The 20,292-nt window shown below is 33.9% G+C and overlaps 1 protein-coding gene across 2 annotated transcripts; it reads left to right on the top strand.

Moving 5' to 3' along the window:
- Nucleotides 1–11,600: 11,600 nt before the first annotated feature.
- Nucleotides 11,601–19,982, top strand: LOC112529232 (putative E3 ubiquitin-protein ligase XBAT35). Of its 2 annotated transcripts, XM_025140402.1 has the most exons (11): nt 11,601–11,887; nt 12,347–12,461; nt 14,170–14,250; nt 14,363–14,451; nt 14,610–14,701; nt 15,039–15,120; nt 16,506–16,605; nt 16,703–16,753; nt 17,723–17,808; nt 18,253–18,947; nt 19,601–19,982. In XM_025140402.1, exons 1-10 carry the CDS (start codon nt 11,786–11,788, stop codon nt 18,916–18,918), a joined length of 1,464 nt encoding a protein of 487 aa, XP_024996170.1. In that variant the 5' UTR covers nt 11,601–11,785; the 3' UTR covers nt 18,919–18,947; nt 19,601–19,982. The 2 variants fall into 2 exon arrangements, with proteins under 2 accessions (XP_024996170.1, XP_024996171.1); XM_025140403.1 differs by lacking the exon at nt 16,703–16,753 and having other exon boundaries at nt 11,602–11,887.
- The last annotated feature ends 310 nt before the right edge of the window (nt 19,983–20,292 follow it).

Raw genomic sequence — 20,292 nt, 5'->3', positions numbered from 1 at the left:
TTTGTTACTTTTGAGCGTTGCATTTTTGTTGTTACAGTATTTTTGGAGATTGATAGAAACACCCGTCATTAATCTAGATATAGAATAATCTAGATGAGTAGGTTGTTATTTATCTTCTCTGTAGCTGTATAGTAAACGCTATTCTATTGCCTTTTGTTAGGTAAATTTTACATCAAGATCCTGGTTCTCGTTAATTATTTTCGGTTTAAATTATATTTTTTTAGGGTGTTACATAAATCTAGCACTTGGTCCCAACAGATAATGTCTTCAAATATTTAAGGCAAAAACAAGGGCTGCAAGTTCCATACATTTGGGGGATATTATCTTTCATGATCCTTCAATTGTCTAGAAGCATAGGCAATAACTTTCCCTCGTTGCATTAGAACACAAACCAAACCCAACTTCAAACCATCACTATATACCACAAAATCTTTCGATCATTCTGGTAGTGACAAAATCGACGCGCTACACAAATCGTCTTTTTAACAATTGGAAAATTCTTTCTTGCGCTTCTTCCCATTCAAACTTCACATTCTTTCTCGATAATATGGTCAATGGTGTTGTTATACGTGAAAAATCTTGTATAAATTTTCTATAGTATCCAGCCAAACCTAGAAAACTTCTGATTTATGTTGGTGTTCTTGGTGCTTCCCATTTTCCGATGGCTTCAATTTTAACCAGATCAACTTTAACGCCTGTTTCTGAAACCTCATGACCTAAGAATTGGAACTCCCTCAAACCAAAATTTGCATTTTGACAATTTGGCGTATAATTTTTCTTTCCTCAAGAATTCCAAAATTATACGAAGATGTTCTACGTGTTCCACTTCTGATTGAGAGTATATAAGAATATTATCGATAAAGACAATGACAAATTTATGGAGATATTGAATACATGCCTTGTTCATTAAATCCATGAACGTTGCTGGTGCATTGGTCAGACCAAAAAGGCATCACCAAAACTCATGGTGCCCATATCTGGTATAGGATGCAGTTTTAGCTACATCTTCTTCTTGATCCTTCAATTGATGGTAGCTAGATCTTAAATCAATTTTTGAGAAATAACTGGCCCCAACCAACTGATAAAATAAATCGTCAATTCTGGATAGTGGGTATTTATTTATTTTTATCGTCAATTTGTTCAATTTACGATAGTGTATACACATTCTCATAGATCCATCAATTTCTTGACAAATAAAACAGGAGCACCCATGGAGATGTATTGGGTATTGATAAAACCTTTATCAAGCAATTCTTTTAATTAAGTCATCAACTCTTTTAATTCAGAAGGCCAATCGGTACGGTACACAAGCCATTAATGTCGCTCCAGGTGTTAGATCAATTCGAAATTCTACTGATCGGTCTGGGGGTAAACTAGTTAACTCATCTAAAAACACTTTTGGATAATCACTAACCACTGGTATAGATTCCACTTTACTCTTTTCTTTCTTGGTATCAATTACATATGCCAGAAAAACTTTGACATCCTTTCTGAATACACTTATGTGCTTTCAAAACAGAAATCAAGCTAATGTGACGGTCTCGCCGATCACCGTATATCACAATCAGTATCTTACCGACAACCAATTCATACCCGAGACTACATCAAATTCTCTTATAGGCATAGGAAACAATCAAAATGGTACCACATACCCTTTTACCTCAATTTGGCAGTCATCAAAAACTATGGTGACAGAAATTTGACTATTATTAGCAATATCTACTACTAATGCACAGTCTAAAGGTATAGGTTTCATGTATAAACAATCAACAAATGAAGATGACACAAAAGAATAATTTGCACCAGAATCAAATAACACCTTAGCATATACTGAGTTTCTAAGAAACGTACTTGTCACCACATCTAGAATTTCTCTCGTTCACTTTTTTTCATACTTCCACCGTTATTCTGATTTCCACCTACAAAATTTGCTATTTGATTCCTTAATTGAGGACATTCTATTTTAATATGATTTGGAGAATCACAATGGTGATAGTATTGAGGTATTCGACAATCTCTAGAAATATGCCCTGATTTTCCATATCTATAGCAAATTCTTTGATCCACATTACAGTCATCCTGATAAATATGAAGACACCTCGGACAGGATCTTCCATTAAATCTTTGAAATGGACGATTATCGGTTCTCACAAACTTTGGTATACGGAAGTCAGTTGACGATCCGTCCCACTTTCTCTTTTCCTCGACCTCTCCCATTTGTCTGTTCTTGTTTCTTTCAGTTGTTTCAGCAACATGAACTGAAGATGGAAAGGTGATAGGATCCATTGCTATTACAAATTCTTGAATAAAATGTTTTAAATCCCAAATATATCTTTCAAATTTGCGAGCCTCTGTAGAGATGTAATGTTTCACAAATCGGGAATGTTCTAAAAAAAATTCAATATACACTCAGACAGTCATATTTCCCTGTTCTAGTTTCAAAAATTTCTCCTCTAACTGTCTGATTGCAACATTTGGGCAAAACTGCTCTTTAATCTGTTAGTGAACTCCATTCAAGACATTGTTCTCAACATATCTGGTTAGGATAATGATTCCACTTCCCACCAATATAAGGTGTTAGATTTTAACATTGAAACAACAAATCTGACCCTATCCTTGTATGAACATTTATTGGTATTAAAAACCGATTCAATCTCTTTCAACCAGTACATTGCTTTGATTGGATCTCTTTCACCCGAAAATGTTGGAGGTTTACCTGTTAAAAACATTTTGATATCACCTCCTTTTTCATTGATAGTAGGAACTTGTGGATTAATCTCGACTCTTCTAATTTCACCATGAGTAAGAATTCTCATTAAAGATGTTAGAGTATTTCGAAGTTTACCCATTTCTTCATAACATATCCCGAGTAACATACTCATGATTTTGAGTCTGATCCTGACCCGTGAATCTGTTTCTATTTTGTTCATCATTTGTATTTACTTGAATTGATTCTTCTTGTTCAGCATGAATTTTACGAAGAATACTTATGCCTCTTCCCCAACCTATACCCATATCTCTGCCCCGACTAGTAGGTGGATTTTATGGAATATTTTCTGGTGGACTATCCCTTTCCTCCGGGGTAATAAGTGCAATTTTTTCAAATCTTCGAGAGTTACTTTTCTTCTAATAATTCATAAGAATTTAATATATAATCACATTCCCAACTATAATTAAGTATTCAAGTACAAATATGCACCTGTAAACTCAGGATTATATTGGCCAGTAGTAATTTGAATTTACCTTACATATTATGCAAATAATATATAGTTTAAGTCTAGACATCAAACTGAATACCTAAATCTCTTAAACTCAGGCTTTGATACCAAACTTGTAACACCTCATGCCACATTTGCATAAAACACACATATTTCATATAACATGAAAATTAAATAATACACAGTGGTCCCAAATATGCATCTCATTTCTAGCAAAAGTAGCTACAAACTTTTTATCACAAAGTACATGACTTGGAGAATACAACTTCACAAATATATGCGTAAACTCAGTTTCTACAAAATATGCGTTCATCAAAAACACAGATGAAAAGCTAAAACACTTTTATCGACATCTTTCCCTTCTCTTTACCTTTCGAATGTACTCGACCTGTAATGCACATTTTTAAAAACAAAAGAGAGTTAGACCATAAGGTCTACTGAGTAATCCCTTGATAGCTATTATAGGGTGAAAATCACCAAAACACTTTTGGAAAGACAATCTTTGAAAAGTTAACATATAATAACATTTATCGCATCAAACATCATTTTTGTCGCACCATACAGATGAGACAACCAACTCATCACATCACAAGGATGAGATCACCCATTTCATCGCATCAAACAGATGCGATAACACCTTTTGTTGCAACATAAAGATGCGATCATACCATCTTGTTGCACCATACTGATGCGATAAACACAACTCCTCCAACCATGCTTATGTGATAGCCCACTTTGTCGCATCACACTGATGTGATAAACCTATCTCCTCACATCACATTGATACGATAACTCACTTTATCGCATCACACTAATTCGATCACTTCAAATCATCGCATCATACAAATGCGATAACACAAACTCATCGCACCACACTGATGCGATCACAACAACTCATATGATCAAAATATCATCTTTCACATACTATTGATTATGCCACAGTTATCCCGATATACCTGCTCTTGATTATGCCACATTTATTTCAAATTTACCATGCTCTTGATTATGTCACCCATATTTCAAAACATACACTACTCCTGATTATGCCACCCTTATTTAAAATATACACACATCATGATTATGCCGCTCTTATTCTAATCAATTGATCATAACATATCAAAACACAAATTATGCTAATAAATAACACATGATCGTGTTAAAAAATACCCAAATTTGAAACCCACACGGTTCCTTCTTGAAAGCATATCAAATGAAGCTTTTGAAATAAAAACTCACCTTGTGTAACAATTAGATGGAAGACTTCAGTCAGCAACAAAATCTGATAATAACACGTAAGCTTTCTTCTTCCTTTCTTCCTTCTGTTTGCTCGAACCAGTAACCAAAATACTCACCAACTTTTCTTTTGTTTTTCTTTTCTTATCCCCCAACCAAAAAGAAATAAAAGAAAAACGTATTTATACAAATATCTCCACATGAGGCGGTGCAGTTTTAAAGATTTTAAATCAACTTTTCAAAACACACCCTTCAACTTATCGCAATATTTCAAAATCCACTGCAAACCTTCCAAATCAATATACCCGATTATAACACGTTGGAACTATTAGAAAACTCAAATGTTAGTTTTTGGACCTAGATTCTTTTTTTTAATCAGGAATTGATGAATTACCTTAACCTCCCCTCCCCCTTCTATTTGACATGTATATCTTTTTATGTTCAACAACATGGATGCATTAACCATTTAATGTACTCAATTACACATCTTATTACAAGAATAGCAAAGGAACATGAGTGGGAGAATATCTTGTATCATGTTACTATGACAAAACATGTTAATAAAAAACAAGATGTTTGATAAATTAAATGTTATATAACATATTTGCAACATATATCAAAACTTTAGCTCATACCCACTATCCATCAGATTCTGCTTAAAACAACTTCAGTTTCTTAGAAAACCATTAATAACCCTAAGTGAGAAAGCAATTATACAACAGAAAATTATATGATGAAGAAGTTCCATACAACAAGAGTAAACATAAACCAAAGCAACAACCAAAAGCCCAAATGAAAGCCAATATGCTACATAACACAACAAGCAAAAGCATTGGTCTACCTACACTCAAAGAAAAATTCCCATATGTCATGGAAAAAAAGATATTAGATATGCAGTGCTAGTAATTGGAAATTCATAACAATAAGAGAATATAAAAAGATTAAGAATCCTAATTTTCGTCCCAGCCATATAAATCCCTCATTAACAAAGCAAAGCAAACTCTTGGGCACAACATATAGTGTCAGATTGAGACAACTATCAACTAATTGGCTAAGTGGCTCAAGAATCATCTAATGATCAAATATATTTGATCAATTATCAATAAGTTCATAGGGGAAATAACCTAGAGCAATGCCTCAAAATGTTGTAATCTCATACCTCATAATTCTACTACTCTGTTTGCTATATGTATCATCAAAACTTATGCCTGAGTAGAAAAATATGGGTGGGTTTGTATCATTAAGGATTATGCTCCGAGCAACATAATACAAGAAAACACAACCAGGCATTGGCACCTGCAAGTAAGAATGAATCAACAAATTTGAAAATATATCATCAATTGGGATCAATTACAACCACAATGTATCAAGCCATACACCATCTTTGTTGCTGATTCAACAAGTTCATTTTGCTCCTTGGTGAACATATCACCAATTATGTGATAACAGGGTCCTGGTTATTACCTAAGGTATTTATTATGTAAATTAATTGTCTATGTGGATACATGCTTACGTAGGTTAAAAACATGAGTATGTGTATTTTACACATAGGTATTATATGCATAATATAAAATATATATGTATGGATAATATGTGAGCATGGTATATGTATGCATGCATGAAGTAGCATGCATATGGGTGGTAATGCATAAGAGGCGGTTGAGCCGCCATACCTTTTTAGAAAGGTATAAAAAGGGAGGTTAAGCCTCCATTGTACTCTTCTGGTTTCTATTCTTGAAAAGATTGAGCGATTTATAAAGAAGAAGGTTTGACCGGATTAATTTCAACGGATTCAAGAAGCATTCTCAAAAGATGTTATAAGGTGAGTGGTTAAAATGTTTTGAACCTCTTGAATTGTACATTGAATTATGTTTTAAAAGCCTTACACATGATTTAAGTTTTACTCGGATAAGTGTTGAGCGATTTTAAGTTAAACCGGACAAAGGGTGAGCGGTTTAAAGCTTAATCGGTTAAGGCATGAGCGGTTTAAGGCTAAACCGCCTAAGGCATTAATCGATATGGTCTTAAATCGGACAAAGGGTTGGGCGGTTTACTCATAAATTGGACACTTGTTGGCCGGTTTAGTCTAAATCACACATGGTGTGTACAATGTAGAGAATTAGTGAGATTTGAACTTTATAAATAGCTTGATTACATTGATCGGAGAAGTATGAATATGATTAAAGGTGACCAGTTTATTTAAATCGGACGAATATGCATAGTGTTGTCTGGATTAGTAATCTGGACAAAAATGTTGAGAATTTACTCTAAGTGTTAAATCGGACATAGTGAAGTATTGTCCGGGTTAGTAATCCGGCCAAGGTTGACTGGATTATGTTTTGACATATCATTTCATTGATTTTGTTGAGAAATGAGAATTTTTGATAAAATGAATTTGAACTGATAATAATTCCATTGACTGCGGTCTATTCTAAATGGAATTGTTTTGTGAAAATATTTTGATGGGAGAAATAAGGGTGACATATCAAGGAGAGGTGTACCATGGGATAAGGGTGGCATATCAAGTAGAGGTGTACATTTGGATATAAGAGTGGCATTTGTATGTGCGTTATGTAATATAACTCTTATTATCATATCCTTTAAGATTACCGTGGTCTGGAATCTTTATTTCTTTGTGATTTAAAGGAATAGGATCAGTGTTCTTACTGGAAATCATAATCTAGATGTTATTGAGAAGGAGATAACAGGTTTGGTCTGAAACTTTGAATAAACCTTATTTGATTTGAGAGGTTTAAAAGTGGCATTATAATAATTTGGTTAGTGCAAACCTGTTTGGATTTGATGTATTGTTTGCAAGCAGAGGATTTGGCTTGAAAAGTGAAAGGTATTAGTATTATGTTCTTACTTGTTCATATATTTGTGAAAAATTGTTTTACTTAAAAGTTTTGGTATTTTCACCCTGCAATAACATAAATAGGGTAACTCACTAGACTTTTCGGTCTAACCCTCGTTTTGTAATTTTAAATATTTATTGCAGGAATTGCAGAAGGTTAGGGAAAAGGGAAAATGTGATAATTCCCTATGTGTTTATCTGCATGAAGAATGGCTAATGATGATATGTATAGTTTTGATAGATAAATCTTGATTAGTATAAGAATTGTATTTTGGAATTTTTGGACCATGTATTCTGAAATGATAGATTCATGTACTAGGGGACCTATGTGGTGTATAAACATGTATTTCTTGTATATGGAGTATATGTTACATGCAATGTGTGGTATGAGGTGTTACAAATTCATATACATAAACAACAAACCACTCCCAGCAAATGTGAAATATATACAGTATGATTCATAATACAAACACTTCAAATGTTAACCATCCTAAAAACAAGTTGAAGAGATATTCATTATTAAATGAAGAGCACGTTGAACATTCTAATAACCTTGAGCAAATATCAAAACATGAAATCTATTTGCATAAATCTGGAAAGATTGGGAAATACCTCTTGCATTTGAATTTGAAAACAAAAAGACCAAAATACAAACACACAAATCTTCTATTTCAATCAATAAATGGAAACAACCACCTAAATAGAGAACAATATATCTTAATGCATAATCACATGTATCATGACAAAAATAAAAAAAAATAACAATTTTAATGCATAATCTGATCATATAAGGTATACCTAAGAGTCTGCTCTACTGAATCTAATATCCCTTCCTGGATATATCTTTCAGCTATTGAAACACACAAGCATATTTAACAAATCAAACCAAAACACTTAGTGAGTCTTTTATGAAATTTGTTAGAAGCAAAAAAGACTGAGATCTTTGCATATACAAAAATAAGTTAGATAGTACCTTGACGTGAAGAGATGGAGAAATGAAACAAACCTTGGGACGAGAATTCCATTAGAATTGAACAAAGAGGATGAATATGAAGATTAAAACCACTCATAGGAAATCAATAGTCGCTTAAAGAGAGTCGAGGGTGGCAAAACTCTCCATGTGTTGATAAAAAAATTGAACAACAGTCCCTATTCAAATTTTGTATAAATTTGGACCCAATAAAACTTATGATTGTAGCATTAAGAAAAAAATGAGATATAGACTTTTCACTTAACTTCAATGTCAATGGAGCAAAATAGAAATTGGAAAAAGGTAAATCATATAATGTAACGTGCTTGACATTCAAAGTCAAAGTACATATCTCTTTTGGAACCCATTAGCAACACAATTGTCAAAATCAACAAAGCAAAACAAATACCATAGTTAAAGATAGAGTACCTGTTAGTTTAAATAATCATAAAGTATTTGTTCAAGATGCTCAAAAATAGTAGTATAAAAAGAAAATAAATAATGTTGGAGAAGAATTGAAAGGAAACATAACATTATCGTCGACCAATAACATATGAAAAATCGCAACTTGAATGAAGATGTTGAAGTTATGCCTGACACATAAGAAACTGGGGGCCCAACTTCAACTCAAGAGTGTTCTTCTCGTCCTTCAAACCAAAGCAAAAAAGCAGAAAGCTAAATAAACATGTAATTCTAACAAAGCCCAAGTTTAAAAGACTATTTTGAAGGTTATGAATATCCCTAGAAAAATATGGAACACCAACTGTAAAACAATGATATTGATGATTGCTTGAAGAGGTTGAAGGACCTTGGATGGGGTGCACCATTGATGACTTAACATTATTTGTTTTAGGCGAAAGTGTCGACTATGGGAAAATGTGGATGTGTTTAGAGCCGGAGAAATGAGGGTTGAATTAGACTTATGACGTAAGTATGGACTACTTTAGTTGTTGGGTTTGGATTAAACTTTGTTTTTTTGGGAAAATTTGTGTTTTGGATTAAACTTTGTTTTTGGGAAGATTTGTGTTTTGGATTCAACTAATATCATGTGTTTGTTTTTGGGAACATATGTTTTTTCATGGACATCTAAAATGATATGTATTTGTTTCTGGGAGAAATTGTTTATGCTGTTTTCATGTTTAATACATGTCTCTCTCATGTGTTTGTATTATTTGTTATTTTCAAGGTAATACATGGACTTTGAGGAAGAACTTTTGTTAGTTTTGATCATCTATTGATATTGGAAATACAAACTTTCATCAAGAATAGAATGTATAAGAGATAATACTTCTATATTCACTGAACATACATATACACTATAATTGTTTGGCGGATCGAATACGCAATGTGTTGAATTGATTAAGCTTTCTCATGACACATATATACTACTATGCAACATTTTAAACAAAAGAATTAGTTGCAAAACAATACAAAAAATAGCTATATTTTTAATGATTATTGGTCATAATGAACGCTTTAAAATGGTTAAACGAAGATTTCAAACTCCATAGAGACTACTGATAGATATTTCCTTGAGGTAACTATGGGTAATGATGAAATTTGTAAAAGAAGTTATACAAGCAACATCTTTCGAGGGAACGACAAATATGTAGAACGTCAAAGAAATCTCAGACGAATACTTTTGATAAGTTTTCTATTATTTTTTGTAAAACCAAAACATACAATTGTGTCTAATAATTTGCACTTTTTTTTTAATAAAAGAGGGCAATTGGCGTGTTAGATAGAACTCTCGTACATGCAATCGTGCATGTTGATCAATAAGTTCGTTATAAAGGTAGAGGAAGGAGTGAATGTTATCAAAATATTTTAGCTATTTGTGTTTTTAATTTTCTTTTCACGTAAGTTTGGGCTGGATGAGAGGGTATTACATATGATGCTAGAGTGTTGAGAGACATAAAAATTGCATTCAGTCCAAACAACTCTCATTCTACACTAAACCATACAAAAAGTTATCTACACTAAACCATACAGAAAGTTAAAATGATATCAGTTAAACAATTACTATATCATACCAAGCCTCTCATTCATTCTGACCATTCTGACGATTAACGATTATGTATTAAATCATTATTAAAAGGGCAAAATGCATAAAATAACAATCTACTTTCATAAATTTCTTTATTATAACATTGTACTTTCAGTTTTTCTTATTACAGCAATGTACTTTCAAATTATTTTTTATTAGGACATTGTACTTTGAAAAATTTACCCATTATAGCATTAGGTAACCTTTTGATTTAAATTTACCCATTGTACTAGGTTTCCAAGCCACCTCATTGTCCACGTAGGCTGTCCACATGTACTATAGTGATGTGACTTTCTTACTACATCATTGTACTTTCAAAATTATTTTATTATAGCATCTACTAGTTCTTATTAAACACTGTATTTTTAATTTTAATATTTAGATATTTTACATGTTTTTTTAATAAATGTATTAAATGAATTAAAAAAATTCTAAATTATTCATTAATATACCAATATCAATAAAACTAGTAGAACACAACTTATCTCGTTAATATTTTTAAAAAAATATATGTTTTTTGAAAAAAGGAAAATAAGAATTGTTTTTTTTTACCAAAAAATATTATCTTTACTTGACGAATATATTATATTTGTTTAAAAACTTTTTACTTGACATATAAATATATTAAATTAATTAGATTTTTTTGAAGTATTTATTAATATAACAATATTAAAAAATAGTAGATAACAATTTATTTCGTTAATATTTTAAAGAGAACTTTAAAATATATGTATTTATTTGAACAACATAAAATAGGAAAAGTTGTCTTTTATACAAATAAAATATATCTCGAAAATAATGTTGCATATTTATTTAATAAATATTTTACTCTAAGAATATTTAATTTAAATGCAACTTAATAAGAAAAAGTAAAAAAAATTAATTTTTTTTTAGATAATAGCAATGAAAAATGAAAATCACTAATAATAATTTGAAATATGTTTTTATTTCAATTTTAGTTAAGTCATCAAAATGATGTGTCATCCACATCACCTCATTAAAGCCACACAAACAAAAAAATCAAAGAGTTAACCGGTTTAAAAGATAATTATAGATAAATTTTTTTAATATACAATATCTTAATAAAAAATAATTTAAAAATACATTATTATAATAAAAAAAAACAAAAATAAAATATTATAATAAATTTTTTTATAAAAATAGATTATTATTTCATACATTTAACTATTATTAAAAACCCCACATGAATAACCCATGGTTTGTTGAAAACCCAAAAATTGGTTATCTGTCACGCGGAATCATAAACAAGTTCTAGATACAGTCAAACGTATAATCTTCGTCACGAAGATAACGTATCAACGCCACCGATATATGTAATTGTTGTCCAGACTATGCAGAAAAGTAGAATCCATTTTTCCTAGGGGATCTTCAAGAAATCAATTCCTTCTGGTCGGTTGATTGGTAGTACCAAAACCCTAAGTTTATCAAAAAAAAATTATCAAATGGGTTTACAGCAATCCAAAGACGAGCTTTTGTATCAACAAGTCAGTTATGGCACAACTGAAGGCATCAAATCGCTTCGCAGCGAAGGTGCTGGTCTTGAGGTAAGCGCAATAAATGATCCATTTCGAAGAAAATTCATTGTAGGTATTTAGAATTGGGGAACTGATTTGTTCCGGGTCCATAATTCAAGGCTGTATGTTTTAACATGGCGATAAATCACTTGGTGTGTAAACAATGATCACGTACTCTCTGTGTTGGGGATCAGATCTTCTTTTTAATGGACATTGATATGGGCTTTGTTGCAAATTAAGAACATCATTTTTTTCTACGTCTATTACCCCTTTAAAGTTCTAATTTAGGTAACAGTTTCTCTTGGAAAGTAACATTTCGGCTTCCAAAGTGGGTAGTTATTTTTGAAATGGGCCAGTTTTAGAGAAAGAAGAAAATAAATCTTTTGGAACAGATGATCATCGAACTAGGATATAATTTTCTTGAAATGGAGGGAAATTTGTGGTGCAATTATGTGTTTAACTCTGTGTAAGCTGTTGTTTCTGGTGTAGTGGATGGACAAGGAAGGAAAGACTCCTCTGATACTGGCTTCCATGAATCCACAGCTATATGATGTTGCAAAAACGTTGATTGAATTGGGTGCCAATGTGAATGCGTACCGTCCAGGTGAGCTGTTTCATGCCCTTTAGAGTCTATACGTAATTGTTGCTGTTCTTATGGATGTATGATGCTTTTATACAAAATGCAGTTGATTTGATGCGTCAGTTATGAAGTTAGTAATATTTACTTGGTAAATTCTTCACTTCCCATTGAATGGTAAATTCGGGAAGGAAGGGGAGACTTTCTGGTGAGGTTTTCTTTTTAGTTGGAGTGTACATTAGACATACTGGAGAGCTTATGAGTTCAAAATTTGAACATTGTCTATGACATGTAGTTGTTTGGTGCTATCAAGTCGACAGCCCCTTGTTCCTCTGTTCCTATTGCCTATACGTACATATGAAGATATATGTTCAAATTTATCTTAATGGCATATTGGCATTGGACCACCTTGCGCAGAAATGTTTATAGGATGGATCCCGATGGATAATGAAATCAGGATAGTGGCGTTATAGCAGGTTTTCATCAAATGATGACTTGTTTTTCCTGGAGAGGAAAATTGTACATTTGGTTCATAGGGTTCTAGACAGTATTTTGAGAGAGCTCCATATATAGTTTTGGGCTCCCTGTTAGGAAGGGTTGGAATTCCTGCTGTTATCATAGAGTTGAAATTTTTATTTTGCTACATTCATATCATCCTAATTAAAAGTTATCCACAATTACTGGTCTATAGACAAGCATACTCTCCTTAAAGCTCAAAAACTGCATGGTGATCAATTTGGTGTTTATCCTTGAGGGTATAGTACGTAAATTAACCATAGATGTCCTTCATAATTAGTGGTCAATTGAGTTGCGTAAAGTTGCCTGGGGAAAGAGGACACAGGTATTGAACAAGGGTGTACTTTGGTTTGGGCTTGGGAAGAAATGTAAAATCCTTGTTACAAATGGTTGTGTAAAACGTATAAAAATGTTGGACTAACATGGGAAATAAACTTACTTTTACTTTCCTAAATAAATACTATTCTGGAGGGCTCATTTCATGTATAATGATGTCATGAAGGAATGAGCGAAAGACTGACTGCAAGTTCGAGCAGTGTGTGGCATGGAAGGGAGCCACTGCGAAGTTCTTGGAATTTTCAAATCTCCTCAAGTAGGATTCGAAGCTACGACCAATCGGTTAACAGCCGACCGCTGTACTATGAATAGTTAATATTCAGATTCGACAACGAATCTAAACCGTAATTCGAATCTCCCCAAAAAATGGATCTAATTGCACTTCACACTCATGGTTGATATGTACAGTCAATACAACACTGATTATATAGTTGAAATACATTCATGGAGTCACAGGCTTCTGTCCCAAAATGATACTTTTTCCGATAACACGTAGCGTTGTTATTTGCTCCTGTTATCTAGGACAAAGCCTGGACAAAACCAATATTTAAATTGAAGTCAGATAACAACTAGGCTGGTGATTCACCAAAAAGACTTCTTTACACTCATTTTTGTTTTGTAGACAAGTAGTTTTAAGTTTAAGTAAAGATTAAGGCACTCAAATTTCAAGTTTTCCGCTTGCTGTGAGTCAACTTCACAGAGAGGTTCTATGAAATAGTAGAGATTTAACTCCCTGCTTAGTAGGCATGCACAGTCCATTGTTTTCATATCATGTGATGGCAGGAATATATGATCTTATCAACTGAATAACGACCTGATCTACTTGCTTGTGATTTGTTATGAAAGTTTCTTCTCTCTCACTTACAGTAACAAATTTCTTCAGGTCGTCATGCCGGAACTCCTCTGCATCATGCTGCAAAAAGAGGCCTAGAACAGATGGTTAAGCTACTGCTTTCTAATGGTGGTATGTGCTTGTTAGTCAAAGGCAACATTGCTACAAAGTCGTTGATTACTTTTGTTATGGATCAGTTGCTGGTTTGGCACTCCTTTCACAATATGTATTATTTCAATTTCAGCTAATGCCTTGGTGTTGAATGATGACTGTCAAACTGCACTTGATGTTGCAAGAGTCAAAGGATATAGCAATGTTGTTCGTGCAATTGAGGTACATGCACATTTTAAATTTATTTCACACACGATTGTGATATACAAAGCCAGTGATTCGGATATGCACAGCAGAAGCCCTTTATTTTGATTTTTTTCTTTTATCTTCTTAGATTCTCACATTTTATACTGATATGAGGATTCATAATGCGATTTTAGAACCACATCTGCTTATTCTCTGGTTGGCTGCAAGAGCTTTATGGGCCAGGGTTTCTTGAACTACTTGCTCCTCAACTACTTTCTAGAAAAGTGTAAGTATTGCAATTTATCTGTGTTATAGTAACATTATCTTTTGTATGGTGGACTACTGAATGATCAGATAAATAATTAAGATTTGTGAATTGTGTGGATCTATACTTGCTATATGGTGGTTTTCTTGAAGACCCTGAATTAACTATGTTTAATGTTTAGTTAGTTTTTCCAATCTAGATTCTTTGTGTTATAGCTTTTCTTCTTTTGTTAAATGTTTATACGTAGTGGATGTTGCATGGTTCCATTGGTTGGAATGCTTCTGGATAATTGTTCAACTTCTTTGGTATATCTCATTTGCAAATGGATCAATTTTTTTTTGAACTGCATTATTTGCAGGTGGGTAGTTATACTACCATGCGGAGCTCGTAAACTTACGACACCTTTCAAGTTGGAGCTGGCTATATATTCCGGTTTACAGGTATGTTGGTTTGGATCTACCACTTAACCAAAAGTCAAGGATGGCTGGACTTGCTTAGCTTCTAACTTTTTCAGGATTCTAGACTAGTTATTAAATAGAAGATAACTACCTCAGAATTTGTAACTGTCATCTCTCTTCGTGCATCCTACCCCACCAATCCCCCAACTTTACCTACCTTCTTCCTCTCAAGTCTCCTCTCTCCACCTGTTTCACACATACACTTGCCTTTGACAACCCAGAGGAGATGATACTGGGTGTTGTCATAAAGAAAAAAAATAGCCTAAAGAAGAGGAATGAAGGCCCTGGAGATTGAGAATAATATCTTTGAGAATAATATCACATTGAAAGATTTTCTAAATGTACAGGGCGTGCTTTGAGAAAGAAGAGAATTTTTGATTTGGTGCCTCTTTATTAATCTTATCAGCTTGCTCTGGGGATTGAAATGGGAGACCCTTTCCCCTTTTTATTTCTTCCTTCTGTTCTCTTTTTCTCTTTCTTTTTCTTGCTATTCTTATACACCTCTTCTAGTTCTTTTTTTTTTTTGTAACCATAAGTATATATGGAGTAATGTTGGGGATGAATTAGTTCCATAATCAGTATCTATGTTGCATTTAACATGGAAAAGTTAATAGCTTCGTTTTGGGGTACAGGAGCGTAAGATACTTCATATACACCAAGACACTTGTTTTTATTTCGTAATGAAAATTAGACAAAGAACTGAAACACTTATTAGTAACCTATGCTCCCTACTTTCCAGAAAATTCACTGCCTCAACCTGCTTGTGGGTGCACTATCCTACAGCAAACATGTGTCCAGTTTAGAAATCGCCACATCAGCACCACCCCTGTCGAAATGCAAACTTATGCTTGTTGTGGGATAGTAGAAGAATTTTTTGTGAATTAGCTGATAATAAACATGTGTTATTCTCTAGGAAGTCAAATTTCTAATCTCCAGGTAGATGGGTTGATAGAACCGAGTTTGTATAGATTGGGTAGATATCATGTTTACAAATGGTTATGTGTCGTGGTTCTATTTCATGGATTCTCCATTCGCAAAATTTTAGGCCTCCTATGCCTAGTGAAACTTGAACTTGGAGTGGAATTTGTGTTCGACTGCATTCCTCTATATATAGAAAGTAAGGATGTCAATATTTAGGATTACAAAAACATTGTGTCCCTGCTCAGGTTCTGGTAAGCAAGAATAACTGATTATAATATTTTTGAACAACTAAAATCCAGTAATCTCAATTTGTATTTCATATGTTCCCTCCTTTTTCTGCATGCATATGTGCTTTAATTGTTTGCTTGAACTATTGTCATATCGTGTTTTCATTCGAGCATTTAATCTTGGCATCTAATATTGCACCGGTTTTTATGAATAAACAGGATGCCAAACCTCGCACAATTATTGCACTGTGGAAGGCTAACATGGATGAACCTAACTTTAACCAGTCTGATCCTGCAGTCATCATTTCTAGTTCCAACAGTAATTTTTCTACACATTTGGACCAGAATATATACTTGCTAGTGCACTGTAAAATTCGTACTATTTTACGCCACTTGTTTTTCTTCTATATGTATAGTCCCAAGAAGATGGAGACGCAAGCGATGTATTTTGTCCTCTCAAGTTAGGCGTAAGTTTGTTGAGTTGAAGTAGCTTAGACTTCCCACACGAAAAACGCATTTTTAGTTAGAAGTCAAATTATTTTTCCTGCATCTTATTTCATTCATTTCATGGTAAATTTCTGTTCTATGCTTATTTTTGTGCGTTTGGTACGCGGGACAGGAAAGAACAAAACCTTGTTGTCGGACATTTGGAGCGGCATTTAGACCGAGTCAGGATAGGACTGAGTGAGACAGAAATACCACCAAAATTGGTGGAACAAATGGGACAAGATTGGTAAATTACTAAAACCCATGTCAAATTAAAACCCTAAAACCTTGCATAATTCTTCCACCCGCCTACCTCACTCTGGCCCATCCAATCTTGTCATGTCCAGCCCCATCTGCGTACCAAATGCACCCTTATAAAGAATTTTGTATATGGGTTTAAATTGAATTGATTAGACACTACACTCTAATTTTTTTTTCATATGGGACATTGGCACATGATGCTTTGGTTTTATAAGAATTGATAAGGGACAAAGCTGTCCCTGGTAGCTCCAGAGTATTGCTGATTCAAAAAAGAAAACCAAAGTGTTTGTGAGCTTTTGAGCCAATAGTATGCATCAATATTCGAGGTTCCACCAAGTGCATCACAAAGTTTGGTCATGGTCGCTAATATCCACAAAGCCGTCAAATAGGAACAAGTTTGGGAAACCTTCATGATTTACCAAATAATAGCTTGCGTAGGAAACTGTCTTTGTTGTTGCTTCTTGGAAGAGACAAATATTTGCAAGTAGCATTCCTGTCTTGGTCATGCCTGAATATGACTTCAATCATCATTTTGGGTGATTATGTATGCCCTTTTATCTGCAAAAAGACAGGTAGCATGAATACATGACTGAATATAGGGTCCATCATCATATCGAGTGATTAAGTAGCTTTATTCTACAAGGAGTAGACTTTTTGCTGCCTTAACCTGAGCTTATTTGCAACTACAGAGTCACGCGTCAAACTTGCACCGGTTAATGAAAATGAAAAGCAGCAATTGCAGCGGTTTTGCAATGCATGCAAAGGAATTCCTCAGGTAGAATCATCTACGTGATCCATCCCTAACCTTTTCGAATTTTTGCTTGAATATTTGTTAAATTTTACTTTGTAGTTTCTACTAGGCATTTATAGTCTTCCCAAAATAAATGTCGACAATAAAAAACAGAGTTTAAGAAATGTGTAATTACTACACTTTTTAATTGAATTACAATTTTACCCTTAATTAGTGGCAAACCTTCTCTCTCTCTCTCTCTCCAGTTATCTCTCAACTCTTAAATAATTGTGCATCTTACGGGTAAAGTTGGAAATTTAGTAAATTATAACTACATTGTTTTAAAAGAGGAAACGTATTTTGGAACAAACTTAAGTAGAACCATGGACACTTATTTTGGGACGGAGGGAGTACTGTTTGTGATTGGCCAGGTGTTTTATATGTTTAAAATGCTTATATTTACATATATATTTTTTTTACACATTTCAGGTTATCCATGCTTCATTTCCATTCAACAATCAAGGCGCTGATGTTGAAGGACCGGCCCAAACAACACCCGAGGACGCAGACCTAGCCCTGGCTATTAGCGCATCCCTCCAATCTGCTTCAGGTGTGAGACCTGTGCCTCCTAATACTTACCCCGGTTCTGGTTCAAGCACATCTGCTGGTTGGACCAACTCCACCAGCCAAAACAGCGAAACTGCAACTCATAATGGAAAGAGCAAATGGGAAATTCATGATGTAGGAACTAGTAGCACCACTACTCATTATCATCCCCACACAGACACCAACACCTATTCTCAAATTGTCCCAACCGCACCCATCACACCACCCTCGGTCCCATCAGCACCTCCGGTTTCAGACATGGTGGATGATGGTCCGATTCACTACCCAACCATTGATTCCACTCCTATGGATCTATCTTCATCTGTAGAAGAGTCTAGACCTGCTGCTAAGGCAGGTGAGAAGGAGAAAGATAACAATGATTCTTCGTCTTGTGTTATATGCCTGGATGCACCAGTTGAGGGAGCTTGCATCCCGTGTGGTCACATGGCTGGATGCATGTCCTGTTTGAACGAAGTCAAAGGCAAGAATTGGGGTTGCCCTGTCTGTCGCACCAAGATCGATCAGGTTGTACGGCTTTATGCTGTCTAAGGTTGATGCTGCATCTGATTTACTCAATGGTAAGTTTTTCTTCTCGGTTCAACAGCAGTTCAAAGCCATCAGGTTTCGTTTGTGGTTCTAGGCATTGAACTAAACCAAACCGAACCGAACCGAGTCAAACCAATTCATATTAATCGAGAAATAATCTATTTTATTTATAATAAAAAGGAACTCTGTTTTTTTTAATTATAAGTAAAAATGGTTGATAGCTTGTTTCTATAATGCTTTTAAGAAGCTGAGGTTAAATTCATTTGTGTAGAGTCGATCATGTGAGACATTTTCATTTTCATGAGAAGGTGAGAAAAGGTAAAGGTACCTTGATATTGTGTGAATGTTAAGTAATATTGTTTGAAGGTTGTAACCTTCTACACAATATAACGGTATCTTCACAGGGTTCATGAAAGACATTCACCCGATACAAAGGTGCCTTCACTTTTTCTCACTTCTTGTAAAAAGGGGTTCTTCTCACCGGAACCCACCCCATTTATCTATATACGAAAAGATTATTTAATTCATGGGAACGAACCAAACCAAGATTCACTGGTTTGGTTTGTTTCGAGGGCTTTTACCATTCAGTTTGGTCCATAAAATTTAGGTTTGATATAAAACCAAACAGGATCTAACTACTTACACCAAAATCTGTGACCCTAATGTTTTCTCTTTGGTTATGCAGTGTGTATATATTTTAAGAATGGGTGAAAATAATCTTTGCCTGTTATGGGAGGAGTAGAAAATATTGGAGGTGATCATCAAGATTTCTACAACTTCAAAAGGTGTGGCATTTTGTTAATGACGTAAGCTCCCTATTGCCTTCATTTTGAGATTATTAACACTCCAAATATTATGAAGTATGTGCTGAATTGTCTGGAGCACATCTTCTACTCCTTCCTGTCTAAAATGAGTGAAACAAGTAATATTGTAAATCTAGCCTGTGGATATGAGTTGAATAATTAAAATTGTGGTATGGTATTATGTCAAGTATTTTAAGCACATGCTTAGTATGTTGACATGCTTTGAACATTTTACAATATTTGGGATACGAAAGAGTTGAACTATAGACAATATGTTATAAAAGATGGTTAATAAACCAAAGAGCCTTTGGCCTAGCAGGTAAACCAAACTTCTCAACGGTCAAAGGTTCAAGCCGATTGTATATGCTACTTCAATTTTCCGTATATAAATATTATATACTTTAAAAGATTGGATAGATAATGTCGTTTTTAATGAATTTGATTAGTTTATTATATTATATCAACAGATACAATTGTAATATCTAAAACACCACCAATCACTTTGTTAGCCTACATCTGAGATTTTGGGGAAGTATGAAAGATGGTGTTTATGCAAGGAAAGTATCTCTTGATT

The sequence above is a fragment of the Cynara cardunculus genome (genome assembly GCF_001531365.2).
Source record: "Cynara cardunculus var. scolymus isolate 2C chromosome LG 16, CcrdV1, whole genome shotgun sequence".
NCBI classification, from domain to species: domain Eukaryota; kingdom Viridiplantae; phylum Streptophyta; class Magnoliopsida; order Asterales; family Asteraceae; genus Cynara; species Cynara cardunculus.
The sequence above is the reverse complement of the archived record's forward strand: the minus strand, read 5'-3'. Positions and strand labels throughout refer to the sequence as shown.